General features: G+C 37.1%; 1 protein-coding gene across 1 annotated transcript; it reads right to left on the bottom strand.

Annotated features, from left to right (window-relative positions):
- Nucleotides 1–717: 717 nt before the first annotated feature.
- LOC141707427 (glucomannan 4-beta-mannosyltransferase 2-like) lies at nucleotides 718–5,809 on the bottom strand. Its single transcript, XM_074510590.1, has 9 exons — nucleotides 5,124–5,809; nucleotides 4,824–4,922; nucleotides 4,322–4,574; nucleotides 3,266–3,376; nucleotides 2,499–2,635; nucleotides 2,214–2,327; nucleotides 1,907–2,106; nucleotides 1,624–1,821; nucleotides 718–1,253 (listed from the first exon to the last, which is right to left on the bottom strand). The coding sequence occupies exons 1-9, from the start codon at nucleotides 5,451–5,453 to the stop codon at nucleotides 1,094–1,096; spliced, it is 1,602 nt and encodes a 533-aa protein (XP_074366691.1). The 5' UTR covers nucleotides 5,454–5,809; the 3' UTR covers nucleotides 718–1,093.
- Between the last annotated feature and the right edge of the window lie 18,244 nt (nucleotides 5,810–24,053).

Raw genomic sequence — 24,053 nt, 5'->3', positions numbered from 1 at the left:
GGTTCGGTTTTTTTGGTTCGGTTTTAACCAATAACCGGAACCGGAACCATAAAGTCGGTTCGGTTTTCAACTTTTCGGATTCGGCTCGATATTTTCCGGATCGATTTTTAGCGGTTTTAGCGGTTTCGGTTCGGTTTCGGTTTTATTTCGGTTTTTTGCTCACCCCTAATATCTATAATATAGCACAAAATGTGAATTTTGACAATCCAATGGTGGTGTAAAGATTGTCCTAAAATAACACAGTTTTATAGTTTGTACTAAATATAGCACAAAATTTAGCATTGTGTTATATTTGCCACACTACAAAAGAGTTACAAATAGAGAGGGAAATAAAAAATAAGTAAAAGTGAAAATTTTTTATACACATAAATAAAAAAGTTAGTTAAATTAGAAACAATTTAGTTAAATACAGAAACAACCATTGAAGAAGTGGTGTTATTTTAATACCAAAAATCACCTTTTGGTTCTAAATTATACTAATAGGTGCACCTATTTTTACAAGAGCATTGACTTTGCTCTTATAATGTCATTTTTAGTCGAAGAACTGGACATGCTAGGGCCAATCACACGAAAATTTATTTTATTAGAGTGTTTTAAAGAAGGGTAATCACAGAATCACTTGCACATTCTGATAAACTCTCAAATTCATTAACTAATATGTACTGACAAAAAATAAGAATTACAAAATGGCAAGATCATTTTGATACAAGTAACAAGTTGCAAGGTTGATTCTTTTGCTCAACAGTTTATTTCACTCTTCAAACTGAAAAAAACTACAAGTATAATTGAAGTGATTGGTGAACAAGTACAGCAATAACTAATGATGTAATCACAAGTAAAAACATAGACACTGATGATCTAACCTCTGGAATACAATAGCTGCAATCTGTACTTGTATCAACCTTAACTCACTATCTATTTCTAAGCTAAAACAATTACCAATCTGTTTTCTGGTTCCCCTCCAACAACTAACCTTGGACAATTCAATGCTGAACAGAAACACATATTCTACGTATTCACGTAAAGAAGAAAGATACACAGAGGATTCACTATGTGCTGGAATGTTGCATGTAGATTATGCTTCCTTTGTCTATTAGGTTGGGACAATTGTTCCGATATAGCCGAATCCAACAATCGAAAAGGTTATTGTCTGGAGGAACATGTAAACGAAGTAATTGTTTTTCCCGTAAAGATAATCATAGCATCCACAGAAGAAAAGAAATGCTGCAAATCCAAGCTCTGTAACATGTATCCTGAAAAGAGAGAACACAAATTTGTATTGCATATCAGGCCACCTATTATTACCATACGAATATGGAAAAGTTGGAAAGGGGAACTATTTAACAAATCAATGTTTTATAAAGAAGAAAACAGAAATTCAATTATATGCAATTCATCGATCACATAGCGTAGTGACTAGTAAGGATGTCTTATATTTTTCTGGGGAATTTGAACAGGAAAGAAAATATAGATCACAGACAGAATGTGCATTTTACTGATATGGATATGCTGATCGCATATGTTACCTTCGGAGTTCAGAGTAACTCTATACGTTGTCAGTAGAACTGGATGCACATTTTATAACTAAATTAAAGTGAAAGAAGCATATCAAAGTATTATTACCTGTCTCCTATATTGAAGTTGAATTGGAACTTCTTATTTTGTTTGCTGTTTTTGTTCTTCAGACCATCTCCTAGTTTCTCAGTCACAACCCATTCATTAGCTCTCTTTGCTTCAAATAAACCAATGAAGGTTGCCTTGGTGCGGTGGAAAGACATAACATTCTCAAACAGAATCCAGTAAAACAGTAAATGGATCGACCTGCAAAATGCATTTCAAAAATAAGGAAAGAGAGAAAGACAAGAAAAAGGTTTCACCGTCTGTAAGAAATGAGAAGTTTTCAGACCTTGGTGTTCCAACTGAATTGAGAGCGGTGATGATGCAAGGAATATAGATGGCTCCCCATTTTGGAACATCAATTTCGGGAACCATAATGGTTAATGGAAGGACGACACAGAAGAAGAAAAATGTGACCATATGAGCTATGATCTTCCTTACAAAGAAGAAGCTGTATATCACATAAACCTTCTTCCAGAAGTTTACTTTCTGCAACAATAATTAAAACCAAAAGGAAAAGAGATATTGTTAATGTTGTCTTAATTTTGATAGAATAACTTTCGTGGACCGTTGTGCAAGAGTTATAGTTAACATACCTTGTTCCTCACAATTTCCATCACCATTTTTCTGAACAAATTAGCAGGACCACAAGACCATCTATGTTGTTGATATCGGAAGGCTTTGAAAGTACTGGGAAGTTCACTTTTAACCTATGGTAAGTTCAGCAAACAAAACATAAGATATATATATCTCTCAATTACAAACAATTCTCAAATGATTATCAGTTTCGAATTGCAAATAAAATGTCCAGATGAACTGATTTTTAAGTTGTCGTGAATGATTTTATACAATGCATGATCTAATAGGCAAGTAAAACGTACATGAAGATCGCCAAGGTAGACAAATTTCCAGCCCCTGAGACTAGCACGGACAGCAAGATCCATATCTTCAACTGTTGTTCGATCCTTCCATCCACCTGCCTCATTGATAGCAGCAATTCTCCATATGCCACCCGTTCCTGCACAATAGTTCAATCATAATAACTTATTAGGCATGCTAGTTATTCTATTTAGTATTAAGTAGTTTTCACTAGATTGACTTAAGAAGACATTTTAAACTTATAAAGTTTGGAACTGTTAGGCCAAATTTATTAGTTTTTACTGGGGATGGCTATGTTATAGGACTAAACTACAAGCATCATTTGATTTGAAGAGATTGGACCACAGAACAAAAGACCCACCCAGTGACTATCGATTACAAAAATGGACCATTCTCTATTTCCCTTTGTGATGTTGTGCCTTGTAAGAGTCACATGTCAAGGTTGTATACAAAATCCAAAGCACTTTGCAAACTCAGTTACTGTCCTATGTTTACACATATAAATGAAAACAATTTATAAGATTTTAGTTTTAGAGTCTGGAACTATCAAGTTGATGAAGAACTCGGGACAAGTAAACATGGGCATAAATTGTCAAAACTTACTGAAGTTATCACATTACTTTGCGAAGTTCATATATCTTTTGGTAAATGACATATTTCCCAATGTCTTAATTCTTAAATATGAAAGCGAGGAAACAAGAATCGAAACTAGTAACTAATCACATCGGAAAGGGACATGAGGAAGAGGCAGTAGTTGAAATATAAGTACCGTTAAAACCAAAGAAGGCGTGAGTAGCTGATCCCACTTCTTGCTCCACTGTGAAATGGTAATCCAGTGACATCTCTTGCATTCTTGTCATCAAACACTCATCGGAATTCACTGCAGTAAAAATCCCATTTATCCACTTAGCATTTTACTTATAAACAACAGCATATTTCATAAAACTACACATATGATATAACACATCAACTATAACAGGCTAGACTTTTGTACTAATATAAAAACATACAGACACATCAAATAATGCAATAAAAATGTTGATTGCAGGAGACCACCAGACCCAAGTGTGGGTAGGTGAAGTAAGTTAGCAAGAGTCAATCTACTCCCATGTTTTAATATGCACACAAACTCTGTCATTATATTACAAATCTATACCTGTACACAAACTCTGTCACCTCTCAATATAATACTACTGGTCAACAAATTTATGATAGCTCAAGCATTAATAGTAGAAAATTTAATTGCACCATATGTTGACTACTTTTTATATTAATTACTCATTAATAGTAGAAAATTTTGTATGACAAAGGGTAGAAAGGAAAAAAAAACATGGCGTGGTGGTGGATTGGTTGTACAAACTACAAACACCATGAGTCCATGGGAGGTCCAGAGTAATAAGACAATCAAATTAGGACGGACAACCAAGTTGGCCCAATCCACGAGCTGTGCATTTTATGTGCCCACTTCACCACTTCACCATGTCAACATGCTCAAACAAACTTAATTAAACGTTCCAAAGCATATCCGGAGATTTTATCTGTTTCGCAAAATTATGCTTGTACAAACTTTTCGTTATAAGATTTACACAACTTTATAAGAATCCACGAAACCTCTTCACTGTCAACAAAATTTTACCCGAAACATGAAAGTGTTTCTGTAAAATTTTGGCATTCTCATAGGTAAAAATATAAGGCACAGTAGACAACCGACACTCTTAAAATGATAGAAACATAACAGGAAAAGGGACAAAAAGGAGGTAGTTATAGTGACATGTTAATACGACGGTAACATTACTTAATTTGGTTATTTAGTTAGTAGGTTTACCGAATCTCCATCTAGCTTGAACAAGTGCAATTTTGGGGTTGTGCATCAGAAATGGGATAGATCGCCGCAGAAAATCAGGTTCTGGCCGGAAATCAGCATCGAAAATTGCAACGTATTCGCAATCCTTAACATAATCTCGTTTTAATCCTTCCTTAAGAGCACCGGCTTTGTAGCCTCCTCTTGTTTCTCTGATTTGGTAGGTGATGTTTAAGCCTTTGGCTGCCCACCTTTTGCATTCTTTCTCAACTAATTCCTGCAACATTAGTCATAACTTAATTTAATATAACATGCCAAAAAAATATCGAATGATGTATCAAACTATTTTGTAATTATAAGTTTTATATGACATTTAGACTTTGTTAACGGTAAGTAAAATCATCAAGCGGTGACTTAACCAGGTCAAAGCTTGCATTTCCAGAAGATTTATCAACAAAAAAGTTAACCAAATACGGCACTTAACAGATTGAATAAGACAAGGAACTAATGTTGAACTTGAAGTTACCTTGACAAAAGGGTCAGTTGAATCATCAAGAACCTGAATAACAAGACGATCTGCTGGCCATGACAGGTTACATGCAGCCCCAATTGAGATCTTGTAAACCTGCCCACAAAACAACAAAATTATACAAACAGACAAATACAGCCCTTAAAAACTTATTTTTTTTTACTGTAAGAAACTTGAACAGTGCCAAATTGTGACAGAGAACAACATACAGACACCAAAAAACAGAGAACAACAAACAAGCAATAACAGAGCATAAAATTCATATGGTAAAAATCAAGAAAATGTAATAAAACTGACCTCTTTTTCATTAAACATGGGAATTTGAATAAGAACCAATGGAAAAGTAGAGCTGCCAGCTTCCAAATCTTCCTTCATTGCCTCCCAGTTGTATCTCTTTTCAGGCTTTTGCCAAAAGAGTTTCACTAAAATAATGACTATACCCATGTATAATCTCTCAGCAAACAGCATAAGTTCCATAACTAAACATATGACCACTGCTAATTTCAGCAATGGAACAATCAGTGGAACTCTAATCAACTCCCAAAGCAATCCAATTTGTGAAGTTAAATCCACTGTTGTTCCCTGAAATGTCTCTGGAATGAAACTATTAGCAGAAACTTGTGCCATTTCCTCTACTAAAAACAGGGGGGGAGCTAAATAGCAGCCACTGGATGTATATAAACACTCAAATCTTGACGTGGGTATGTAAAGATTTGATAAATGGAGTCGTTATATAACAATGTGGATGAGATAGGAATAAAGGGTTACTAGCTTTTAGTCAAATGGGCTATTTTTACAGAGCTCTCTGTTTTTTCCTGTAAATAGAAAAAAGGTTTCTTCTCTGTTTTAGCAAGTGCTGAAACTGTCTGCCTTCTTGTCTATTGATTTAATCATAATAGAACAACTGACAGAGCAGCTGCACTGTGCAGGGAGAGAGAGACGAGGGAGCTGCACTGTGCATAGAGAGAGAGAGAGACGAGGTAGTATCAAGCAGAGAGAGAAGTGAGGAGTTTTATAGTCGTTCTTGGTTATTATAATTGATTTATCTGCAATATACATTTAATTTTCACTAATTTATTAAAACAAATAATGCTGGTTTATTATATAGTCACTATTTATGTTTGTTGGCCTTTACTGTTTCAACCACTAATGTCAAGTAATTGCAATAGTTGTCAGCCGTCAATGGTAAAAGTTTCCCGTTGGAATTGTTATTCTTTTATCAAAAACGGTTTAAAATGAATATTTTATAATAAATTAAAAAATTAGTCATCGTTGTTTATTAATAAAATAATGTTTCTATTTTAGTATTTAACATTTATAAAAAATAGTGTTCAACAGTAAAGTGGTTCCTACATTTACTTGCTGTCACATTACAATTTTGAAATACCAACTCATTCCTGTGGATTTTGTGTGTAAATTTTGTATGTATGTTGAGAGTATTTTACATCTGCCAAGTTTTAATTTGTTTTATTATAGTTCCGGCTACATGGCCCAAATTTAAAAATTACAGAAATTAAATTGTTATTTATTATGTATTAATACTTAATTTTTAATGCTTGAACATGTATGTAAATGACTTCTTATGTATTTTTACTTAATATTTATACATGATATAATGAAACTGAAATTAATTAAAGAGGAAAGATTCATGTGAAATATATGAAAAGAAAAAAAAAGGTATTTTCTAACCAGTCATAAAGGGACAGCTAGAAATGCAGATGATAAAGAAAATGAGCTGCAAGCAAATAATTGGTTTACGGTGCACATGTCCAATCTAGCTTTACAAATAATAACATTGTAACAAAAATGTATATAACCTACAAATGCATTAAAGAAATGTTGTCACATGAATTTAGTGACAAATTCATCAAAATACTACCCGGTATATGAAAAATATAATGGTTCATTGGAAGAAACAGTTTACACCAGGCTGTTGTACTTTAATTATATGGCCACAATATTTTCAATGCAAAATTATGTTTCCAGTTGAGGAATAGCAGGGTTCAAACTTCAAAGTATCAACTTAAAATGACATTACCAAATTATGGCAAATGTAAAATGTACTTTTCTAATTGTGTACTCAAATTTCATAATGGTGTCTTAGTTGATTGTTTATAAATTTTATAAAATAATAAATTTTAGTGATTTATGATATAATTATGTATTTCAACTGTAATAATAATTCATATATTCACCTATTATCATCATTATAATATAAAGAAATAGGAGAGAAATATTTTTTTATTGATAAAAAATAGGTAAGGGATGACTGTATTATTAATAAGGCATGAGAAACTTGTTTTAATAATTTAAGAAATCACTAACATACTCTTGTAATATTAATATTAGAAGTTGGTAAATTATTGAAATTGGTGTTAAGAATAAACGTTTGAAGTAGTTAAAAAGGACATTTAACTGTCTAAGCAATTTGTTTGTCCTAAACAATGGAGCAACTCCCAGACGATGGAGTAACATTCAAGGCTTTGGTTCATTTAGTTCTGGTTTTGGGGAAGTATAAATTGAAAGTGGAGGGAAGATCACGGGGAGTAACTTAAATGAATTACTAGTAAAAATTGAATAAACTCATGATTGTCAAGTTTACTGAGAAAGTAACATCTTCACATTGTCGGTGCTAGATGCACAAACATACCAAGAAGAAGAAGGAAGAATATAATGCTATAACCCTACAATCGTATACACATTAAAAATTAATAAAAAGACCTAAAACCACCTCTTCTTTATTATTTAATATAAGAAATATGACAGGCCCTAGTGAAGATTTTGCCCACAGACTTTGCTTTAATATTATATTTCATGGTGAAGTTGCTGAGGCATACCTTTCATTGATTCATTCTCTCCCAATATACACACTTATAAATTCCCAATTGTCATAATTGTATAAATTTTTTTTTATGTTAAATTCAAATGGACTGTTAAAAGATAAACCATGTTAAGGTTAAAGAATTAATTTTTTTTCCGAAATAATCAACATTGCATGTATTTAAGTTTTAAATGATTTATGGTTGTTTGCATGTGCACTGCAAGTGCTGCAGCAACTACTGAAAGAATCAAATAGGAGTACCAAACAGCATATGCCCTATTTGCACAAATAATACGCTCGGTCAAATGAAATTTCCCATAGGGTTTGCAGGCCAGGCCACCAAGTCCAACTATACAAATTTATGTACCTTATCATTTTTCACATTTCCCGTAATGAAATTAGTTCTATGGACACCACTTTTTTTGGAGATCTGGGAGATCACTTGTGTTCTGCAAGTTAAATATTGTATAAAAATATTGCAAAACATATTATTTGTGAATCGTGATCTACAAAGATCTTTATTTTATTCAATCTTGAATACTACATGTATAACATTACAAAAATACTTTATTCTGCAAAACATGTTAAGTTTGCAGAACATTTGTTTAACTTGCAGAACATACATATTCTACTTATTAAACTTAAATGATCTTCAATAATTTTAATGAATTAATGATACTCGTAGAACATACTTCACAAAATAATATATTTTATAATGTTTTGATTGCAAAACATATATGGTCTCCAATGTCTCCCATAAAAAAATGGTCTCCATAAAACTTTTATCTTCCTATAATATATGCGGGTCATATATATTACTATACAACTTGTAAGTCTGGAATTTGGTAGTTTTAAATCTATTAAAAAAAAAAATTTACTACTGTCATAGATTTATAATGACTAGCCTAAATCCCTTATCATGCACGGATTCCCGTTAATGTTTAAAAATTTTATTATCATGTTATATTATAATTTTAAAATATTTATATAAATATATAAATAAATATAAATTTACAATTAAAATTATAAAATAACATGTATGATCGTAATTTAGTATGATGAGTATATTAGTTTAACAATTTAATAGTTTAGCGGATATATAACATTATTTATTTATTTTTAATAATATGATAAATTATGGTTGTAGTTTAGTAGGATAAATAGTCTATGCCTAGTAATTTAATAATTTAGTAGTTTAACGGATATATAACACTATTATTTATTATTTTATTAATCAAGTTTAGGAAATAACTGTTGAACCAAATTATAGTCCATTCTGATTATTATAATATAGTATATACACAAATTGTTGAAAATTTACCAAAAATACTAACTTTTCTATAAAAAATTGTGATTTCACTATCTTCTGATTTTTTTGCTAAAATACGGAATCAACCAAAATCAACCAAAATCAACCGGGATATTCAACTAGTTGAAGTATTTTTGGTTGTATTTGAGGTTGCATGTAGTTTCAGAAACTCGTCAAAAGTTGCATCGAGTTGATTCCAATTGTCAAAAACCATATTTTTGTAAAAAAATAAAGAGAAGATAACTATATGTTATGGATTAAAACTACTATATATAATTGCTGTATTTAATACTAAGGAACGTGAGCTCCAATGCTCGATTTGACTGCTCTTGTGTTTCGTGACTCAATCTGCCTTAACAAGATGCCTACGTACCTTGCTGATTGCCAAGGATCAAGTCAAAAAATGTAGTTCTGATTTGTGGGGTGAGGCCCCTTATATAGATGTGGGAGTCCTTGAATTGGACTTGGTATAGGAGACTTGGTGGACAAGCCTCTGAATTAGGATAGACTTAGGAGTCCTAGGAAGTAGGAAGCTGATTCCTTATCCTTTTAGGTCCCCTTGAGGCTAATCTATAAGGATTTATATCTTTATCGGGACTCTTCTCAATAGCTGATTTTTCCCTTATTAATTAATTACGAAATTAATTAATAATCAGGGCTTTTGGGCCTTTTTTATTCCACCAGGCCTGATCTGGTCCATCAGGCTTAACCTTTCTGGTCTGAATATTATACATCTTATTATTGGGCCTAGCAGCCCATTAATTATAAAATCAGGACTTATTTATCCCTATCATTTGCCCCCCAACTTTTGGGAAACATTGATTAGGTTTCGCAGAAGTTAAATCTATTCGTTCCCTTACAGGGTTTCGTTTTTGCGTAAAGTGTGGAGCGACCTACACATTTACAACGAATCTTCCTTTTATTCAGAAATTATCTTAATTTCCAGGAATTTTTCCCTAATTTTCTGGAATTTTCCCTAATTTTCTGGGATTTTTCCCTAATTTCTGGGATTTATCCTAATTTTTCTGGATTTTTCCCTTAATTTCTGGGATTTATCCTAATTTTTCTGGATTTTTCCCTTAATTTTTGGGATTTATCCTAATTTTTCTGGATTTTTCCCTTAATTTCTGGGATTTATCCTAATTTTTCTGGATTTTTCCCTTAATTTCTGGGATTTATGCTAATTTTTCTGGATTTTTCCCTTAATTTCTGGGATTTATCCTAATTTTTCTGGATTTTTCCCTTAATTTCTGGGATTTATCCTAATTTTCTGGATTTATTCCTTATTTCTGAAAATATTAATATTTTTCAGAAATTATTTAAGGAATTTCCTTATTTTTTCTGGATTTTTCCCTTAATTTCTGGGATTTATCCTAATTTTCTGGATTTATTCCTTATTTCTGAAAATATTAATATTTTTCAGAAATTATTTAAGGAATTTCCTTATTTTTTTGTGATTTTCCAGGATTTTTCTTCCTTTTCTTTCCTTTTTTTTTTCTTTTTTTTCTATATAATTTTCGACCAGGAATCCATTCGACCAGGATCCTGGTCGAATTAACCCCCATATTGCCCTGGTCGACAGCTTTTCGAGCAGGAGTGTTTCGAGCAGAAGTCCTGGTCGAATTTCGGCCAGGATTTTTTCCCTTTTTTTTTTTTTTTTTTTTTTTTTTGAACAGAAATCTTCGACTAGGATTTTCGGTCAGAATACATTTTTTGACCGATTTAGCCTTTCTTTTAAGCCCAGATCGACAAAAATTCGGGCAGGTTCTATTCGACCAGGTTTTTACCTTGCTTCCTGGTCGACAGGGTCAGGAAAAAAGGTCAGAAATCATTCAGGCATTCTGGTCGAATGAAACAAAATATTCTTTTCTTCCTTTTTCGATCAGGAATTTTTGGTCAGGATTCTTTTCTTGACCGAATTAACCTCCATATTGTGCCTTGATCGAAGCTTTTTTGAGCAGGATTGATTCGACCAGGGTTTTCATTTGATTTCTAGTCGAATGAGTAAGAAATGATCATTTTCATATCCTTTTATCTTGAAGTTGGGCCATATGTTTGGGCTGGACTCTCTCTTTTTTTTGATTTGGGCCTAGATTCTTTTGGGCCAACCATTCAGTGGGTTTTTCCTTTTTGGGCCTTTGATTTTCAACTATTTGGGCCCTTTTCTGGGCTGGTTTTATTGGGCTAATCTTTGGGCCCACTCAAAAAGATATTAGGGCCTCAAACAGGGCTTTTATACCTGGGCCTTAGCTCTGGGCCTTTTTCTGAATCTGGGCTTCTTGTACCCACAGGCCCAATAATTCTGGGGCTGGTCTAAAAAATTTTAGAACCTTCTGGAATTTTCGAGGTTTTTATGGAATTTCCAAATGTTTCTGGATTTTTCTAGAAAGTTTCCCTTAATTCTTTCAATTCCTTGTAGAACATTCCAGAATATTCCTTACTTTGGGCCAAAATGGGCTTTTTAAGGCCCATTATCCACTTATTTCTCCTATATATAGGTGGGATGAGAGTGTGCTTCTTCACACCTCTCATTTCATTTCTCTTCATCTCAAACTTCCTAATCTTCTCCTCTCTCAAATCCACTCCTTCCTCCTCCCAAGTCTTTTCCAGTCTTTACTAGATGGCTGACAAGAGTTCCGAGAGGGCGGCCAAGATAGCCTCGGCTTCAAAACGAGGTAAGGATATCGAGATCCGCTCTTCATATATGTCTTTAATTGATATGATTAATACTAGGGGGGATGAATATCCTTCCACTGCACATCTCGACTCCTTTAATCACTGTAATACTTGGCATAACATAGATTTCAATAAACTAAATGCTCGTTATAACGTCCCTCCCCCCTTTAGACTAGTTCCAGTCTCTGGTGGTGACCGTACTTGCCACTGGAGGCCCGATACTCTCTTCATCTACACCGACGCCCTTAATGTTGGGCTTAGGTTCCCTTTCCATCCTTTTATCCCTCATCTTTTGGCTGACTTACAAATCAACCCGTGTCAGCTTCCTCCAAACGCCTGGAGGAATATTCTATGTTTTATGGTTTGTTGTCTTAGGGAGGGCTTTCCTCTTTCTGTAGCCGTTTTTAGGAAAGTCTTTCAATGTTACAATAGTTCTTCCAATATTTGTGGCTGGGTTTATGTCAAACAAAGGCCCAAAAGCAAACATATCTTTAATAGCGCCTCTATTCCTGATAATAATCCAAATTGGAGGAATAGTTTCGTTGGGTTACGTTGGGAGAATGGCGACTGGGGCACGCTCTTTCGATCTTCCTTCGGGAAGGTCAGTGATGGTAGCCTCAAATCCATTCACTTAACTCCTGAAGAAACTATCATTTACAATGGGCTCACTCAGGATGATGGCACCACCACCAGCTGGACTCTTTTAGAAGAGTTTTCCCTGATTCATGTGGGACTATCCTCTGTTTCTCAACAGGGTATTTCTCTTCCCTTCTTTATTTTTCTTTATTTCACGCATTATTAACATCACTTATTTTGTCTTTTGCTTTGTTTCAGCTGCTAAGGAGATTAACGAGGACAATGTCCCCTTGGTCGAGGAAACAGCTAGGATGAAGAAAGCTCGGTTAGCAGGCCTAGACACCCGAGGAAAGGCGGCAGAGCCTATCTTCTTGAGAAAGCACAAGGAGCCTATGGGGGAGGCTTCAACTGAAGGAGCTGAGGGACATAATGCTCCTATCACTGCTGCTGCCCCTGCTGCTGCTGCTACAGGCGCCTTTTAGCCTCTCTGGGGATTCCGCCGAGGGGATACCGTGGTTGGTTCCACGAAGCATGCTTGGGATTGGTCCTACCATAGCGTGACTCCAAAGGACTTTACTGATGTGGTGGCCACCCCTGACTTTGAGAGGATTAAGCTCATGGGAGCCCAATCTCTGGCTTCGGTATGCCTTCTCTTTTTTAAACTTATTTCTCGTTCTTGTAGCACTTTCTTGCCTTATACTTTGTTAATTGTTTTGTTTCAGTCTAACGCCTACTTTCAAGGCGCTGTGAGGCAAGCCGAATCATGGAAGCGGGCTTCTGATAAGGCCGATAATGCCCTCAGGAGGCAGCAGAAGAAGTATGCTACCCTGGAGAAGAAGCTCAAGCGCAAGGAGGAAGAACTCGGAGAGTCTAACGCCGAGCTGGTGGTACTTCGGGCGGATAAGGATAAGGCTATAGACAACTATCTGGACTCGGAGGAGTTTGCCCAGTCTATGAGGACTAGGGATGATTCAGTCTTTCCCGAGTTTTTTAGGACTGGTTGGGACACGGCCCTTGGGACCGTGAACGGGGCTTGTCCTGATATTAACCCGGCGGACTATATCTGCCCTGATGACGAGGCTTTGCTACAGAGGTTTCGTACCCGAGTAGTTGTCTCAGACCATGTTCCTCAGGATCCACTCCTTCCTCCTCCCGAGTCTTCTTCCAGACCTGCTGAGGACGACAGCTCTTCCTCCTCCTCCGAGACGACAGAGACATCCAGCGAGAGTGGAGAGGACGATGATATGGATGCCGAGGGTACTTCAGCTCCTTAGAGCTTTTTCAGCCCTGCGTGGCTTTTTTTATTTTCGAGACTTTATTTATCAAACTTTTGTAACATCTATCAGATCTATTTCATTTATCACCTTTTATGCTTGCATCCATGCATTTGATTTTTATTTGTTAGGCCACAAACATACTTTGAAGAACTTATGAATTTCATAAAATTGTCTGGGATTCGTCCCTTACACAAGTCTTAATAAATTTCGTAATAAAACTAAAACATATAAATCCTAAGCAAGCAAAGCTTCAAGGTGCTTTTCAACCTACTCGCCATCCTGACGAGTGAGAATCGTACTTCGATCATCTCACACGTAGTAAACCTTCAGGTTTTGTGCGTGCCAGGTTCTCGGGACTTCAAAACCATCCATAGTCTCCAGCTTGTAGGTTCCTCTACCCTGAACGCTCTTGACTCTATACGGCCCTTCCCAATTTGGGGCAAGCTTTCCTTTCTGTCCGACACCAGAAGCCTCTATTTTTCTCAAGACTAGGTCACCTTGTTTGAAAAACCTCTCTTTAACCCTTAGGTTGTAGTAGAATGAAGCCTTTTTCTGATATTCTACTATCTTTGCGTGTGCTTTATCTCGCACTTCATCGATTAAATCCAGGGCTAACTTCTGCCCTTCCTCATTTTCTTTTTCATCAAAAGCCTGAATCCTTGGAGAAGAATGTGATATCTCCACGGGAACTACTGCTTCCGCCCCATATGCCAACATGAAAGGAGTTGCATTTGTCGTGACTCTACAGGTAGTCCTATAGGCCCACAATATGGGAAGTATCTCATCCACCCAGTTATTTCTTGACTTTTCGATCCTCTTCTTTAGTCCATCCAGGATTATCCGATTTGCTACCTCCGCTTGCCCATTGGCTTGCGGGTGAGCCACAGAGGTGAACCGTAACTCAATTTCATTTTCTTCGCAATACTTCTTGAATTCCTCGTTGTTGAATTGTGTTCCATTGTCAGTGACGAGGATACGGGGAATTCCATATCGGCACATAATGTTTTCCCACAGGAATTGTGCAACCTGCTTAGTTGTGATTTTGGCCAAAGGTTTGGCTTCGATCCACTTGGTGAAATAATCAATGGCTACAATCAGAAACTTCCTTTGTGCTGTGGCCATAGGAAAAGGCCCTAGAATATCCATCCCCCACATAGCAAAGGGAATAGGTGAGTTGATAGAGGTCAGCATCTCGGGGGGTTGTCTGGCGACTGGTGCATGCTTCTGACAACGATCACACTTCTTTACATATTCTTTGGCATCAGCCATCATTTCTGGCCAATAGAAGCCTAAACGAGTTATCTTATGAGCCAAGGCCCTGCCCCCCAAGTGTTGCCCACAAATACCTCCATGCACTTCCTCAAGAGCTAAGCGTGCCTCATCGGGCCTGAGACACCTCAAGTAAGGAACCACGAAAGATCTTTTATATAGAATCCCATCTATCAAAGAGTACCTTAGTGCTCGAACAGTTAACTTCCGTGCCTCAATTGTATCGCTTGGAAACCAACCGGTCTGAATGTGAGCCTTGATGGGATCAATCCATGACGTCCCCAAGCCTACGGGAGCCACAAGCTTAACATCTATGCTTCGTGTCTTCAAAACACGGAAGTACACACTTCCTGAACTTTCTTCAATCTCAGATGAAGCAAACTTTGATAGCGCATCTGCTTTAGCATTTTCTTCCCTTGGAATGTGTTCAACATGGCATTCATTAAATTGGGTCATCACAGCCCTTACTAGGCGAACATACTTTGCCATCGTATCATCCCTTGCTTCAAATTCTCCCTTTACCTGGGATATGATCAACTTCGAGTCTCCACGGACCTTTAAGTTTTTGACTCTAAGTGTCCCAGCTAGACCAAGGCCAGCAATCAGGGCTTCATACTCTGCCTCATTGTTTGTGGTTGGGAAGTCTAGCTTCATGGCATACTCAATTAAGAATCCATCAGGGCTTTGCAAAACCAACCCTGCTCCACTGGAATTTGTTTTTGATGCTCCATCAAAATAGAGAACCCAATATTCTTTCTCCTTGTCCCCATTGTCGACTCCCTTGTCTTGAGGTGTGGTATCTTCCTGCCCCCCGACTTCTTGGTTGGGTATGGTACATTCCACCACGAAGTCAGCTAGTGTCTGGGCTTTTATGGCCATACGTGGCTTATACTTGAGATCGAACTCTCCCAACTCTATTGCCCACTTAATCAGTCTCCCACTTGCCTTGGGACTGTGAATGATATTTCTCAGTGGCTGATTTGTTAGCACTTCAATTTGGTGAGCTTGAAAATAAGGACGCAGCTTTCTTGAAGCCATTACCAAGGCTAAAGCGAATTTCTCAATGGCTGAATAATTCAACTCAGCACCATGCAAAATTTTGCTGACATAGTATACGGGTTTCTGGACTTTCAGTTCCTCCTTAACCAACACCGCGCTCAAGGCGCTTTCTGAAACAGCCAAGTACAAGAATAAAACTTCACCCAGAACTGGCTTGGCCAACAACGGGGCCTGGCCCATATACTTCTTTAACTCTTCAAATGCCTTCTGATTTTCCTCACTCCATACAAAGTCTTTAATGTTCTTTAATGACTTGAAGAATGACAAGCACTTGTCTCCTGACTTGGAGATGAATCGTCCTAGCGCAGCAACCCTTCCTGTGAGTTTCTGAACATCCTTGACAGTTTTTGGGGATTCCATGTCCAGGATTGCCTTTATTTTATCGGGGTTAGCCTCAATTCCCCTCTTTGAGACCATCAATCCCAAGAACTTTCCAGATCCTACTCCGAAAGCACACTTCGTGGGATTCAACATCATCTTGTGGTACCTCAGGACCTCAAAAGCTTCCCTCAAATGGGTTATATGATCAGTCTTTACTAGACTCTTGACTAGCATGTCATCAACATAGACTTCCATAGTCTTCCCAATAAGATCCTTAAAAATTTTGTTCACCAACCTTTGATAGGTGGCTCCTGCATTCTTGAGACCAAACGCCATAACAAGATAATAATAAACACCAAAGTCAGTGATAAATGATACCTTTGGAATGTCATCCTTATGCATTTTGATCTGGTTGTATCCGCTAAACCCATCCATGAAACTCAGCATCTCATGTCCAGCGGTGGCATCAATCAAAGTATCAATTCTAGGCAGCGGAAAACAGTCTTTGGGGCATGCATCATTCAGATCGGTGAAGTCTATACACATCCTCCACTTTCCATTAGCCTTCTTCACCATTACAGGGTTTGCTAACCACTCCGGAAATTGAATCTCCTCAATGAAACCAGCCTCTAAGAGCTTTTCCACTTCCTGCTTTATAGCCTCTTGTCTTTCCGGGGCAAAATTTCTTTTCTTTTGTTTCACTGTCTTCCGGCTTGGATCCACGTTTAACTTGTGGGTAATTAACTCCGGGTCTATGCCTGGCATATCAGCTGCTGACCATGCAAACACATCACTATTTTCTTGCAAAAATTTCACTAACTTCCCTCTAAGGGGCTCCTCTAATGTAGCTCCAATGAAAGTCATCCTCTCAGGATTCTTGGGATCTAAAGGAACCGAAACCAATTCTTCCGCTGGCCTTCCTCTATTCTCATCATTTTCTCGAACATCCATATCTTCAATAGGAAGAACCTGCCCCCCGACTCCATCTGCCCTCAAAGAGGCCACATAATAGCTTCTAGCCATTTTTTGATCTCCTCTCTCTTCTCCAATCCCGTTTCGGGTGGGAAACTTCATGACTGAATGGTAGGAAGAGGGGACTGCCTTGAAGGCATGTATCCCTGTTCTCCCCATGATAGCATTATAAGTTGAACTAGCCTTTACCACCACAAAATCCAGCATTTGCGTTGCTTGCCTTGGCTCCGTACCTATGGTGGTTGGCAATTTAATTATCCCTTCCACAGGACATTCTACTCCAGCAAATCCATATATCGGCATGTCGGTTGGTGTCAACTGGGAGTCGTTATACCCCATCCTTAGAAAGGTGTCGTGGAGCAAGATATCCACAGAAGCACCATTATCCACAAGGACCCACTTAACCGGGCTATTTCCTATTATCGGCGTTATGACCAGCGGGTCGTCATGGGGAAACTTCACACCCTCTAGGTCGGAATCATCAAAAGCCAATGTTACTTCTGTCCTGGCCCTCTTCGGGGCTTCTCCAACAATATGCATAACCTCTCTAGTATATGCCTTTCTGGAATTTTTGGACAATCCAGCAGCAGTTGGACCTCCAAAGATCGTGTTTATCACAGGCCCTCGAGGTCTCGGCCCTCCATAAATGGTGTTTATAACTGGTCCTCTAGGTTGGGGATTCCGCCCCTGATCATCTTGGTCCCTCCTACGATCTTCAAAGTTCTTCCTTCCATTATTATTTCTGTCTCCTCCATCTCCAGTATACTTGTTCAATCTTCCTTTTCGAATCAAAAACTCAATTTCATCTTTCAACTGCCTACACTCATCGGTGTCATGGCCAACATCTTTGTGAAACCTGCAATACTTGCCCTTATCTAGCTTGGCGGGATCAGCCTTCAAGGGCTTAGGCCAGCGAATATCTCTGTCTTTCTCAATCTCCATCAAAATCTGACTTCTGGGAGCATTCAGCTTAGCGTATTCAGTGAACTTTTGCCCAGGTCCTCCCTTCTTGGGGGTTGAATCAGGGTTTTGTTCAGTTCTAGGATATTTATCCTTAGCGATATACTCCAAATCAGTTTTTCGTTTCTTGCCTCCAGTGGGCTCATTACTTACTACGGTCTTCCTCATACTTTCTTCAACCTTGATATACTTCCCTGCCCTCTCTTGGAGCTGCAACATGCTCTCAGGGGGTCGTTTGGCCAAAGACATCTTGAAAAACTCATCCCTAGTTCCTTGTTGCAGTGCTATCATGGCTACCTTATCATCAAGGTCTGGGACTTTTAAAGCCTCCTTTGTAAAACGATTTAGGTAATCTCTTAAGGATTCTTTAGCTCCCTGCACAAGACTCATAAGAGATGCTGAACTTTTCTCATGGACTCTTCCACTGATGAATTGCTTAATAAAAGCCTGACTTAATTCTCTGAATGATCCAATAGAATTTGGGGTAGGCAACTGTACCATCTTTGAGCCATACCCGACAGGGTTTGAGGGAAGGCCCGACATTTTATAGCATCATTCACGGGTTGCAGCAGCAGTGCATTAGAGAATGTCCTAACATGATTAGCGGGGTCTCCCGTGCCATCATAGGCTTTGATAGTGGGCATCTTGAATTTTCTTGAGATATGGGCATTCATTATCTCTTCTGTGAAGGGTGGGGTTGGATCATCAGGATCTCCAAGGGGAAGGAGATTGCTTGGATCAGTTCTTGGGACAGCAGCCCTTCTTCTTACCGGACCATCCAGGTCTATGATAGGAGGAGGATTTCTCCCCCTAGGAGGTATGTGGGGTCTGGTGGCTTGGTGAGCCTCCAAATCACGCCTCAGCCTTTGGATTTCAGCCTCATGAGCCCTGATCTTTTCCTGCACTTCTTGGGGATTCGCCCCTGGGGTGCTTTGGGGGCGTTGCCTTCCATCGGCCATTGGCTCTTTTCCAGGACGCCTCCTTCTCGGGGCCACTTCATCATCCGAAGATTCGGAGTCTCTCTCAGTGTATGGACCAGAAAATTCCCGATCCTCAGGGATAGGATCCAAACCTCGTATATAGGGGGGCGACCGCCCTCGTGCTTCGCTTCGCCCAGCATATCCACTTCCTCCAACCTCAGGGTGAAGGGGCATCCCATAAGGGGGGTTATTAGTAACAATAGTTGAATATTCATACCCGACGGGTCGAGAATTCACAGGTATATGTATTTGTTGAACTTGAGGATTCGTACCTTGAATAGTCGGGGGAGTTGTCCCTTGTGGCTGAGGATGAGTTGCCCCTGTCTGGGCTTCCCCCTGAGTAGATGCATAAGTTGAATGGGGAGGAACCTCCACGGTTGATGAAATCACCTGGGTTGTCCCTGATGGTGTTCCCTCCTCCAGAGTGCTGGTTGTTCTCCGTGTTCTCGCCATGGTTGTTGTTCCGTTTTTCCCACAGACGGCGCCAAATGTTATGGATTAAAACTACTATATATAATTGCTGTATTTAATACTAAGGAACGTGAGCTCCAAGGCTCGATTTGACTGCTCTTGTGTTTCGTGACTCAATCTGCCTTAACAAGATGCCTACGTACCTTGCTGATTGCCAAGGATCAAGTCAAAAAACGTAGTTCTGATTTGTGGGGTGAGGCCCCTTATATAGATGTGGGAGTCCTTGAATTGGACTTGGTATAGGAGACTTGGTGGACAAGCCTCTGAATTAGGATAGACTTAGGAGTCCTAGGAAGTAGGAAGCTGATTCCTTATCCTTTTAGGTCCCCTTGAGGCTAATCTATAAGGATTTATATCCTTATCGGGACTCTTCTCAATAGCTGATTTTTCCCTTATTAATTAATTACGAAATTAATTAATAATCAGGGCTTTTGGGCCTTTTTTATTCCACCAGGCCCGATCTGGTCCATCAGGCTTAACCTTTCTGGTCTGAATATTATACATCTTATTATTGGGCCTAGCAGCCCATTAATTATAAAATCAGGACTTATTTATCCCTATCACTATTCTCTTGGTCACATGTTCGAATCATACTGGAGGAGAATTTACGATTATGCCTCTTGAGTCAGAGTATGTCGTTTAAATGCGGTTTACCTTGATTCACGTGATTTACAGGTTATTACGTGAATCAGTAGTGTTTATCCAGTGCGCACCCAAAGGGTAGGGGCTGCGGCTTATCTACGATAAAAAAAAATTAAAAATAGTGTTTTTGTAAATTAAAAAACATTTTTGTATATTTTTTTAAAAAATTACAATATTCTTACAAAAATATTTTTGCACTTGAATATTTTTCAAAAAAGCACAATTGTACTAAGAGTGATAAATATAATTGCCACGCAAGTAGCTGAGTGACAGAGCTATCCATCGGCTGAAGGTTTCGATGCGACTCTTACCTACATCAAAATTTATATCGAACAAAATATCAAATAAGAGAAACTGAATTTTACTTAGTTCTCAATTGACTAAAATAATTAATTCTGGATTTACTAATTTAACTTGACATGTAAAACGTCAACTGATACAAAACTCTTACTCTTTTTTTTCTGTTCCCGACTGATCTTATTTTTCTCCCAAAGATAGCCAATGAGAAAATGTGATAAGCATTCAACCAAATACCGAGAAAAAATATTTTCGATATGCATATTAAGAGGTAATTGAGGCCAATTTTACATATTTTTGTTATATTTGAATATATGAAAATTATTGAAGTTAAAGAACTTCTAAATTGGTTCCTCACACACGTATGCTATGACCTAACCAAGTAACCAACTAGTTATAAACAAAAACCCCCCAATAACGGGGTAGTTCACTAGTAAATTCTAACAGGCTAATCACTGGTTATTTAGTCTAAATATGTTGTTATAATGTCAACTGTCTTTATAATTTTTTTTATACAAGTTATTCTTTGGCTACCTAATTTATCCCTAACTTATTTTATAAATCGGTACTAGTACGTAACTAAAAATGTAATATTGATCCACTTGTATATATTTCTAATACTCTCATTTGTATCAGAAGCTTATTAACAATTATTCTGATTTTTTTTTGATAAATATAACTTAAAAATTTTACAAATGAGAATGAGTATCCGTTTTCAAAAAAATTCGAGATGAGCGAGTATTGAGCTAGAAATCTTAAACCCCTTGAGTTATCCGCTCAATCTACTTAGTTGAATCGATTTCTATTAAACAAATAGAAAGATTTATACGGGTTTATTATATATTTCAAAATTTTGTTGCACACAATATTAACAAGACACCTAACCACAATGTGGTAATTTTGGAAGCCATTTAATTTAAAACGCCTACTTGCAATTTTTTTCTGAAAATTTCCATGGCACACTTTCTCTCTAACAAATACATAATTGTGTCATTTTTATACATTCAATTATCTGTACTTACATTAACTTCTCGCACATAATCTGTTTAGTGTTACGTACCCCGAATTGATTCCTAAAACGACACTTGACGTATTTTAATTTATATACAGGTATGTATACGCGCAAGGTCATATTTTATTATTACAAAAATTATACAATATACATTTAAACGTAAGTATTTGAAAACGCTTTTGGTATTCAATAGAGATATCTTAATTTAAAAAATTAATCACGTCATGCACCTAACGTTAATGTTTATGTACGGGTAGATTTTGAGATCTTTCGAGGAAAAGAAGAACAATGTTACATGAACATGACTTTATATAAGATTAGCACATACAATTATTAAGATGAATTCATTCACAAAGATTTCACGTCAATAATCAAATTATAGCATATTGTTGATGATTTCATCGAGAAAGAAAGAGGAAAGATGTTGGTCTACATTAAATGTCACATTCTTAATTATAGCTCCAAGAAGTTGATTCTTTGAGTGTTTCGTGGGGTATACAATATCTTCATAAGGGGCACAATATAAAATGTAATGAGAAAAAGAGAGCACAGCTGAGTTTAGATGATTTTAAAGGTTTCTTCAACACAATGTTCACCAAATATTCCACCGACAGCGTTCCTGTTGATGAATGATACAGCGTTCCCGTTAAAAATCTTATTCAAGTTAAGAACAACAAAAAATCAAGTGCTTTTCATTTACAATGGCTGTATCCTGTTAAAAATCTTATTCGTGTTGAGCACAATAAAAAAAAATCAAATATTTTTTATTTACAATGATCTTAAAATTTGAAATAATCTGGAAGTATGAATAAACGAGTCAAATATAAATCCCACTTTTAACATAGATACCACTTGTCTGAGTCAGAATTTAGATCGGTTTGAGATTGGCTGTTCAATAGTTAGCCAACTCACTTTCACGAGTCTAATAACTATTTTCAAGCTGACATCAAAAGAATTTTATCCGGAGAGTTTGTTTAATGTCAAGAACTACTCTTTATGGCTATTTAGATTAAAAAAAATGCAGTGCACACGATTTAACAGCCTATTTTTGTCCAATTTTTAACTACCGGCATCTCTCATCTACTAGTCTTAAGGTCAAGTGTTAGTTTCCAAGTTCAATCAATCAAAGATTAAGCCAACATTAAAAAAAACTATGGCTCACAACTTATTTATTTCATCAAACCTAACTCGGCAACTCTTGTTACCGAGTTGAGGGACTCTTGTCTCGTTCAACATAAAAGCAAAAATTCATTATCACTAAGTTCATAATCTAGTGACGAAAACTGAGATTGGTATACGATATTACATTTTCAATTCTCACGTCCCCTTAATTCTTAGGCCTGCTCAGCAAGCCCAACAAGTGATATCAGAGTTTCAGGTTATAAATGGTCCATAACAATCTCAAATGGGCTCCAGAAGTGACCTAGGAAGAGGCAGATGGACATTCCATTATGGGCCTAGGGGAGCAGATAGCCAGATGGACTTTCAGTATGGGTCGAGGGGGACCCTAGTCACACTGAAGGAGGCAAAATCGACAGGTGTCGGGCCCGATATGTGAAGGGGGAGATTGTTAGGAGTTGTCCCACATCGTTTGTGGGAGGGGCAGTTTGCTAGAATATAAGCAACCATATAATTTCAATTAGTATGAGGCTTTTTGGGAGGTGCCCAAAAACAAAACCGTGAGGGCTCGGCCCAAAACGGACAATATCATACTAATGTGGAGTTAGGTCTGCTCAGCAAACTCAACAAGTGCTCAGCAAGCCCAATAAACTGAGATTGGTATACGATGTTACATTTTCAATTCTTACGTCCCCTTAATTCTTTTTACCGCCCTGGTGACTTATTTGCTTTAAAAAAACAAAAAATTAAAATATCTACTCCACATTTACTTTTTTGAATAATTTAAAGAAGATATTCCTTGTTCAATTATCGATTGGTACAAGGATATTTTATGTTATTAGTTATGTCATACCCTGTGTAATTGAGTGATGGCTCAACTAGACATCTATTAAAAGGAGAACATTGTCACCTCTATTTGACGGTAGCTTTGTATTATATGCACATATATAAACAAAGTATTACGTTAACCATCCGAATCCGATGTTTATTTTCTTATATGTGACACTTTTTCATTTTTGCCTTGACCAATTACACACTTAAAAGTAAAGTTATCTCATCGGCATAATCAATCATTTCTCAACAGAAATAATCATTAAATTGCAATTCTGAAACATTAAAATGACAATTAATGATTGCAGGTATAATTAACCTATGCATATGATAATGTATATAAAAAGATAAGATTAAATCTCGACTTTCTCGATAATGTTCTACGGGAAATTTACGTGGTGGTAATACAGTATGAGAGTCTTGTGCCCCGGACATCTAAATTTAATTTGTTTATGCATAAAAAGCTGTTCCAAGTCTACAACCAACAAATTGGTAATTTTTTGTGAAGAAGGATCAATTGTTAGTCAATGTTCCAAGTGATGCAGTTGTAGTTAAAGATAGATTACAGGCTCAGATGCAAAGCACGTCACTATAATATGCTACAGAATCGAATAAGAAGTGTGTGTTTGTGTTTG

Source organism: Apium graveolens, chromosome 2, assembly GCF_009905375.1.
Source record: "Apium graveolens cultivar Ventura chromosome 2, ASM990537v1, whole genome shotgun sequence".
NCBI classification, from domain to species: domain Eukaryota; kingdom Viridiplantae; phylum Streptophyta; class Magnoliopsida; order Apiales; family Apiaceae; genus Apium; species Apium graveolens.
Note: the sequence above shows the minus strand (reverse complement) of the source record. Positions and strands in the feature narration are given on the sequence as shown.